This window comes from Orycteropus afer, unplaced genomic scaffold (genome assembly GCF_000298275.1).
Source record: "Orycteropus afer afer isolate SDZICR_OR568_19922 unplaced genomic scaffold, OryAfe1.0 scaffold00466, whole genome shotgun sequence".
Lineage (NCBI taxonomy): Eukaryota > Metazoa > Chordata > Mammalia > Tubulidentata > Orycteropodidae > Orycteropus > Orycteropus afer.
In genome coordinates this window covers 1,175,676-1,183,841 of record NW_006922053.1, presented here as the reverse complement: position 1 = coordinate 1,183,841, position 8,166 = coordinate 1,175,676, and the positions used below count along the sequence as shown (strand labels likewise).

General features: G+C 61.3%; 2 protein-coding genes across 2 annotated transcripts in view; both read right to left on the bottom strand.

The window, feature by feature from the left end:
- EFNA2 (ephrin A2) overlaps positions 1-5,598 on the bottom strand; it is an 18,693-nt gene extending 13,095 nt beyond the window's left edge. The window contains exons 1-4 of the mRNA XM_007954600.1: positions 5,228-5,598; positions 4,215-4,321; positions 3,770-3,929; positions 1,505-1,540 (exon numbers count right to left, since the gene is read on the bottom strand). Coding sequence (XP_007952791.1) covers positions 1,505-1,540; positions 3,770-3,929; positions 4,215-4,321; positions 5,228-5,598 — 674 coding nt within the window. The remainder of the gene's footprint in view (positions 1-1,504; positions 1,541-3,769; positions 3,930-4,214; positions 4,322-5,227) is intronic.
- Positions 5,599-6,299: 701 nt separating this feature from the next.
- The window catches only part of FAM174C (family with sequence similarity 174 member C), a 2,321-nt gene continuing 454 nt past the window's right edge, over positions 6,300-8,166 (bottom strand). The window contains exon 2 of the mRNA XM_007954598.1: positions 6,300-6,420. Coding sequence (XP_007952789.1) covers positions 6,300-6,420 — 121 coding nt within the window. The remainder of the gene's footprint in view (positions 6,421-8,166) is intronic.

Here is an 8,166-nt window from a genome sequence, read left to right as displayed (position 1 = left end):
GAGGATGCACGGACACTCGGTGCGCGGGCCGCGACCGCCAGGGCCGAACAGGAACTGCAGCCTTTGTCCCGCGCGAACGCTCACAGGGCCGCGGGCGCCCCCTCCCGCCGTGCCCCGGCCGCTGGGGGCTGGGCGGGGGGCTCTAGCCCGAGCCACGCCCCCTGCCCTGGCCGCCCTGGCCACCCAGTCCCAGCTCTGTCTGCCGTGACCCCAAGGGCGCTGCTCCAGCGACCCCCCCACCTCGGGCCTGCCACCATCTGCAGGGCCAGGCCCGAGGGTCCTTAGTCAAAAGTGCACCCACCCAGTCAGCTCCGGGTGGCACTGGGAGAAGGAAGGGGTCGTCGATGCCTGCATGGCTTCCATTCACATCACCAAGCATTGTGCTAAGAATCGTGGGTGGGATGGGTCACTCCCACCTTGTCTTCTGTGCAGCCACTAACTATCTGCAACACACACACAGGCACACACAACCTCACCCGGCCCAGGGGGCTCCAGGCCTCACCAAGGGGCCAGCAAAGAGTCTCACAGTAGGTGACCAAGGTCAGGAGCTCAGCTGGCGGCTGCCTCCCAAATGACCTCAGGGGAGCCTCTATTCCCTGATCTGGGCAGGAAAAGAAGAGTCCTCACCCCACCTCTAACAGGCAGAGCCTTCAACTCTATGTTGAATCTGAGTAGCTCATAGTGGACACACAGGAGTCCACCAGGCAGAGAGGGTGGAAGGGTGTGCTAGCTGCAACAGTGACAGCCCCAGGGGAGACTGGAGAGTCTGAGCTGCTCGCAGAACTCAGTGGTCACTCCTGGGAATGCAAGCCATCTAACTCTCCTCTCTCCCATCCTTATTCACGCCACAACTGCCTCACCACACTCTGGGCTTGTGGAGGGTACGCTGTCACCAAGTGGTGCCTGGAAAGTACCAGGAGGGTCCTGCCAGGTGCTCTCTCTCCAGGTTTGCTTCACTGGCCTGGGCCTGATGCAAAGGCTGGGAGCCCCGAGCTCTTAGGATGGTCTCGTGTGAGGGATTACGGACATCCCTGGCAGGGACCATGAGAGCCCAGAGAGACTGGCTACCTCACTGGTACCATACAGCAGGATAGGGATGGTGAGTGGAGAAACCTGGATGCCTCCAGACCCACCCGGCTGTTCCCTGGCCCTCACACTCCCACCCTGCTGCACCCGACCTTGGCTCGGGCTGTGTCCCTGCCTGGGTGGCCCTCTCTTCTCATGCCTTTAAATTCTGCTCTTCCTTCAAGGTCTGCCTCCTGTCTGTCCCCTTCCAAAAAGTACAGAATTCTCAGTCCTCTGCTCTCTGGAGACCCTCCGCCACTTGTCCTGGGTTCAAGGTATGGCCCCTGCCCTGACCACAGGTGCCCCAGGGTGAACCCACAGAGCCAGCCCAGGGGGGCTCTGCAGAGGACAAAACCCAAGCCCCAGGCCACAACCGAGGCAGGCCCAGGCCCTCAGTTCCCTGTGCATGAGGGGCAACAAAGGGCCTGGGGCCGAGGTTGGCAGGAGGGGGTCTTGAGCTGGGGCCTGTGAGGCCCTTTGAGAGCAGTGGGGAGGGCCTCTCAGTGGAGGGGGGCTAGGGCCCCACCCGGCGATGCTCAGCCCAGGTGTGTGTCCCAAGAGCTCCTCTGCCCTCCGCCAAGACCCCTCCTTTCTGGGGGCTCACTGGAGGGGTCTCCCTGCCACGCCGCGGGGCGTGGGGTGCGGTAGGCTGCAGGACGGCGCATCTGCAGGCAGGCGTCAGAGCGGGGCTCGAGCACACGCTCCCAGTTCCTTCTGTTCTTGTCTCTCTCAAGGTCAGAGCGGAGTGGGGACAGGAACAAAGGCGGCGCGTCCCCCATTCAACCTCACACTCCCTGAGGAAAGGCTGGGAGGGAGGCCTGGCAGGCGGCTGGAGGCCTGGCCCCAGGCGAGGTGGGGAGGGCGGGGACCCCTGCCCACTGTGGGGACCCTGTGGGAGGCCGAGACCCCAACCCACCTGAGGCTTAGCCAGGATTAGGTCATCTGGGAGCCAGGGTCATTCTGGGGTCAGGCATCTTTTGGACTCAAGGGTCAGAGGTCAAGGGACAGTTCTGGGTTCCAGGATCAGCCAGGGTGAGGGATTAGCGGCAGGCCTACATCCAGGCTAGGGTCTCGATGGGGGCCTGCCCCCTCCAGCTGGCCTGCACCCTCAGGCTCGTGGTCCTCCCACTGCCCAAAACCAGCCTTGAGCCCACCACACACCGTCCCCTGCCCACCACCCGCCTGCTGCCTGGGCCCCAGGGCAAGTCGGCAGGGCTCAAGACTGGCGTCCAGACACCCTCAGCCTTCAAAGGCCACGACGCTGCACAGGAAGCTAAAAATATGCAGGGAGAAATTTCTCATTACAGAATAAATTGGACCAGACCCGCTGCCCGCTCACTCGACTAGCAGCTTCAGGAGTGCAGGTGTGGATCAGGTGGGGTAAGGACTCCGGGGCGAGATTGGGGACTTGGAAATTAGGGGCTCCCACAGCCTCATCTCTGGTGCCCAAGCCCCTCAACCCACACAGAACATCACGTGGCACCCCAAGGCTCTGAGCAGCTGTCGCGGAGTGTGAACAGCATTCCTTCCTCCTCCCAGGAAATTAAAACTGCCCTAATCGCATCCAGCCAGGCCCAGGTTCCCAGCCCTGACCCCAGGTTGCCTGCAACCCCACCAAGTCAGGGAGGGGCCGCTGTCTCCCTTCCATCCCCCTTCCCTCTTTCCCACTCTTCTTTTTTCCTTCCCTTGCCCCTTTTCCTTCCTCCCTCCTCCTCCCAGGTGCAGTACCTGGACACAGACCCCTGAGCCCTCCAGTGGTGATGGCCCACCAGCCTGGCGGCCAGACCCTCTGTTCACGGAAGTTCCATGACGTGGGACCCACCTGCACCTACACTGTGCAGCAGTCACCAGCCACAGCGGCTCCTGGACTTGGAGACCTCATGTAGTGTCTACTGATCTAAATAGCCAGAGGTCTCATCAGATGGGAACCCTGTCTCTAGAAGCCTCTAGGGGCTGGGTGTCGTCAAGAACCAGGGAAGCCACCTGTGCTGTGAATGTTTTTGGGGTGGGGATTGCTGGGGGGCAGGGGCAGCTCAGATACCCACGAGAGGGCTCAGGCAGAATGGGGTTCCCCTAGAAAGGATGGGGGTCAAGGGGGTGGGGTCACGTCCACAGGGACTCCAGGTGAGCTAGCAAAGGAGACTTCACCTTCAAGAAGACACCTTTGCCTTCGTGGATGGCAGCACAAACAGCCCCTTCAAGGGTCCCTCCCATGAGGCCACTGCCCTCCTCTCCTGGGCAGAGAAACTCAGGCTCGGGGTCAGCGAGGTGAGACTCAAACCCAGGCCTGCAGAGCACACCTGGACTATGGCAAGGACTTAGCTTACATACGGAGTGTCCCAGGGACTTGGTGACACTGAGCATGTCGCCTCAGGGGGCTGAGTCCACTGTGGGAAGGGAGGGGCACGGTGTTCAGTGAGTGTATCTACACACCACGTCTGCACGCACTTCTCCTGGGTGCGCGACTGTCCCATGGTTTACCTCTCCATGGTGACGTTTGGTGCCTCTGTGTGCGTGTGAGGGGGATGAAGACGCTGGAAGCCTCTCCCATGTGTGTACACACACACGCGCGCGCACACACACAGGCTGCAAGCTGGCTGGGATGCTGGGCCTTTCATCTTGTGCTGACAGGCCCTCTCCTGGCTTTTAGCCGCCAAGCACTTCCTGCTCACAGAGCATTAACCTTGGCGGGGCTGCCAATTACCCCACACTAATGCGGGGGGCTGTGGGCCGGATGCTGACAGGCGGTGGGGCGGCACGGGGCTGGGGCCGTGTGTTCTGGGCGCCGGATGGCGTGTGCAGGGTCTCTCCTGACCTCATTAGAGTAATTAACGTGCCTTCTGAAGCTGGAAAGAGGCGCTGAGCTGTGGGAAGGGGCATGGGGGGTGGGGCTAGGATAGTGTTCTCGTGCTTGTTCCTGTGGGTCAGAGACAGGGAGACAGACGCAGAGATTCAGAGTCAAGGAGAGACACAGGGACCCACGGAGAAGGTCCTTGGGGAGATCAGAAGGGAAAGACCACTCTGAATCTGCTAGCTCCCAAGGCCCAGCCCCACCAGGCTGAGCTGTCTACTGGGCTGCTGTCTTGGGCCTCTTTGGGGCTCCGGCCTAGACATCCCTCCAGACACAACCAAGTGGCAGCTTCACTAACTCTCCTGGGGGATGTGCAGGCCCCCAAGTTCAGGGTCCTTCAAAAGAGCAATCAGGGTGGACTTCCTGGAGGCAGCAGCTGAGAAGGTGGCTGGGGGGGCAGAGATACTGAAAGGGAAGAGGACATGTGAGGGTGAGGGTAGGCTGGTCGGGCAGACTGAGGGTGAGAACAGAGGGCTCTGGCCACGGGCTGGGGGGGTCTGTCAGACCCATGACCAGCATGGCTCCTCTGCACCCTGGTGGCTGGCAAGTTGGATCAGCTGGGACCATGAGGCAGATAAGCCTAGGGGTCTAACAGGGCAGGGGACAAGATGTAGTTCAGCAGACATGTGAGAACTGGGCACTGGGATGGACCCCTTCCCTGCCTGTCCAGGGTGGAGCCCTCTGGGATTCCCTCCAGATGCTCCAGCACACCTGGCCAGCCAAGCTCTAACCACAGGCCACACGGAGACTGGGCAGGTAGCACAAGGCTGCCACCTAGTGGCGGTTTGACCCTATGACATGGAAGTGGCAGCAGCTATGGCCCCTTGGTGAAGGAGACTTTAGGCTGATGTGCCACAGGCCAGTGCCTCCCCACAGTCTCTCCAGGGTCAACTTTCCATGCAGAGGGAAAGGGAGGCCTTGGCACATGGGAACAAGGGGTCCTTGAGCCACAGGAAGTTCCAGCTTCTAGCCAAGACCCCAGGGCCATGCGGTGAGGCTGAAATTGCAGCAGGCACGGCCCCTGAGGAGCCCTGGGGCTGAGGTGGTGCAGAGGAGGGTATCCCTAGACAGGGGCTTTGAAGGATGAATAGAAGTTCTTTCTAGGAGTTCTAACTCCAGAGGTGATGAGTGTCCCAGGCCGCCGGAGAAGCCCCACGACTCACTCTGTCTACTGTGGGGGGTTCCTCACAGACCCTCCAACCGATGAGGCCTAGCCCAGTCCCCCACTCTGCTGTCCACCCCAACCACTGTGCTCAGAGCCAGGCTGCTGTGGTCTGGCTCCCAGCGGTGGCACGGTGCAGAGTCAGGCACCAGCTGCGGTCACTGCCACTTTTATTGTCCGTGGCCCAGCAGGCAGGCACTCCTGACAGGCCCTCCTGCCCACCCACCCTCAGCTCGAGGCTCTTGTACCGCAATGGGGAGGGGAAGTGGCCAGAGCCGCAGTCCGGCTGAGGGGACTGCAGAGTCCAGGTACAGGAGGGACCAGAGCCCCCTGGTTTCCACCCAAGGCCCTCAGATTCCTGGGTGGGGCTGTCTGGAACTGCTTTGGGCATGCCGGGCAGGCTCCAAGAGGCACTCGCGGGGTGCCACTTCATCACGTCCACACCAAAGCTGGCAGGAGAAATGAGCAGGGCTGCTGGGAACACACTTCCCTGCCACAGCATCTGGAAGGGGAGGGCCATGGCTGAGGCTCTGGGGAAGGACATGGAACCTGCAGCCCCAGGCTCACCCACACAGGGCCGGGGCAGGACAGCAATGCTCCCAAGAGGGCTTACCTGGGGTCCCCCTGGAGCCCACCTCCCCGAGGGGATGAGTCTTCTAGCTAGAGAGTTAAGAGACATGCCACCAGGGGGTTCCCAGACGAGCCTGCCCTCAGGAACCACAGACATCTCTCAGTCAAGAGAATGGGGGGGGGGCTAACGACCACAGCAACCACACACTAGGACACTGCCTGAGGGAACCGCCCCACAAGGTGGTCGCCAGCACTCAAGCCTCCCATAGCAGCCCTGTTGGTCCAAGAGACCCCGGGGGCCCTGCTGGGGCCTGCCACCTGGCTCTGTCCTCTAGCCTGTCTGGTTCAGTTCCGCAGGCCTCAGGGCTCCTGCCCAAGTACCCTGCCCAGGCTGGTCACCCCAGGTGCCACGGGGAGGCATCCTCCCTCTCCCTGTCTGCATCACAGAAGGTAGGCTGTCCTCGTTCCTGTACGCTGACCACGTCCCCGTGACCTCTCAGAAAGCTCACTAATTTGGGCGCCCATCTGCAAGGAAAGGGACAGCGAGGTGCAGAGAGGCTGTGCTGTCACCAGCCCGCGGTGACGCACGGCCAGCGTGCTGGGTCTGACCGCTGCTCCCTGCCAGTCCCCGGTCCCAGGGGAGGGGCTGCACTACCATCGTAGGCTCCTTGTCTCAAAGACGGTCTCTTCGTCGCTGTCTGCAGAAGCCATCTCGGTGGAATCGTCCGCGTCGGCCAGGAGGCCGTACCTCCGCCGCTGGGGCTTCTTCAGCCTGGAAGAGGGCCAGACATGCTTACACTCACTGCTGCCCTGGCAGGCCCCCGAGGCTCCGACTCCCTCCTAACCTCCAGGGGCCGACTGCCCTGTCAAGACGGTGAATGATAAGCAACTGTTTTCATCACCATCAAGGGCCCTGGTGGTGCAGGGGCTGAGCACTCAACTGGCTGAGCCAAAGGTGAGCACTTTGAACCCATCCACAGCCCTTCGGAACAAAGGCCTGGCAGCCTGCTCCCGTAAAGATCACAAGCCTAGGAAACCCCACCGAGCAGCTCTTCTGTCACCTGGAGCCACTAGGGGGCAGAGTCCCCTCCCCTGGGGTGCTCTGTGTCAGGGCTTCCAGCCCGTCTCCTCTGCACCAGGACCCTGCCAAGGAGGAGCTTGTGAGCACCTCGTTTTACTAATAACAAGACAGACCCTCAGAGAGAGGGGAGGGCTCGCATGAGACACCCCACCAAACGGAGGACGGCCTCAGGCCCACATTACCAAGGAGACCAGAGAAGGGAGGCAGGAGGGGACCAGCAAAGGATAAACACCAAGGCGAGGGCCATTTAGTGACTTCATGCTGTGCCCACAAGTCTGGGTGGAGGAGGGAGAGCAAGGCGCCACACAGTCATGAGGGGACTGGACTTTGCACCAGCGTGATGGGGAGGAACACGGTCACCTCTGTGTGACAAAGGCCCTTGGAGAGCTCAGTGCCGGAGAGGAAGCCAAAAAGCAGTTAGGGGGCCTAGAGGTTTTGGCTGAGCCAGGTGAACTACAAACAGGGCCTGGACCTGGTGGGCTATGTGTGTCTGTGCGTGAGAGAGAGAGACAGACTGCTCAGCTCTTCAGGGATGGCAATCAGCCGGGCCTAGAAAGTAGCCAAGGAGCAGCTCTGGAGGCCGGGAGAACAGCAGCGAACAGAGGTAGGCGCAAGCTTGGTCTGGCGGAGCGGGCCGCCCCTAGCCTCACCAGCTCTTCCATCTCGGGCAGGTAACTGACTCCTGGAGGCGCCCTCTCTTCACTTATTCGATAGGGATGGTGGTTGGACCACGCTCACCTCCCAAGGCTGAGGCTTAAAGGAGGTTCAACAGGCTAGAAGAGGTGCAGAAAAGCAGAAAGACAGGAAGGTCTGGACGCTCAGAGAAATCTTGGCCGAGGGCGGCGGCAGGTGTGGACAAGAAAGAAGACAAAAAGGACAGGTCCCCAAAGCCAAAAACACCAAATCCACTGACATCGAGTCAATTACGACTCATAGCGACCACCACTGGGTTTCCGAAGCAGTAAATCTTTACGGAACTAGATTGGCCAGTCTTCCTTCCGCGGAGTGGCTGGCTGGTGGGTTTGAACTACCACCCTGCTGGTTAGCAGTCAGCTGCCATGGGCACTGCGCCACCAGAGCGCCTTAGATCCCCAAGGGGTGGCCGTATTAACCGGCCGGCGATGAAGGGCTCCAGCAGGAGAGGAGTGGGAGGAAGAGGAGGAGGGGGCGTGCCCAGAGCGGGACTGCAGCTGGGACTAAGAATACGGAACATAAACCCAGCGCGGGGTCTCCGAGGACCAAGCAGCGGATTGGATTCGCGTCCCGACCCCGCCCAGGCACTCTCCAGCCTCCGGCGTTTCGTCTCGGAAACCGGCACCAACGCCCCCACATCGTGAAGCTGCACTTCACCGAGTCTGCGAGCCACCAGCTGCCCCCGCCCACTCACGTAATGACGCAAGAAGAGCGTTGACCACGCCCACTCCAGAAGGATGCCCC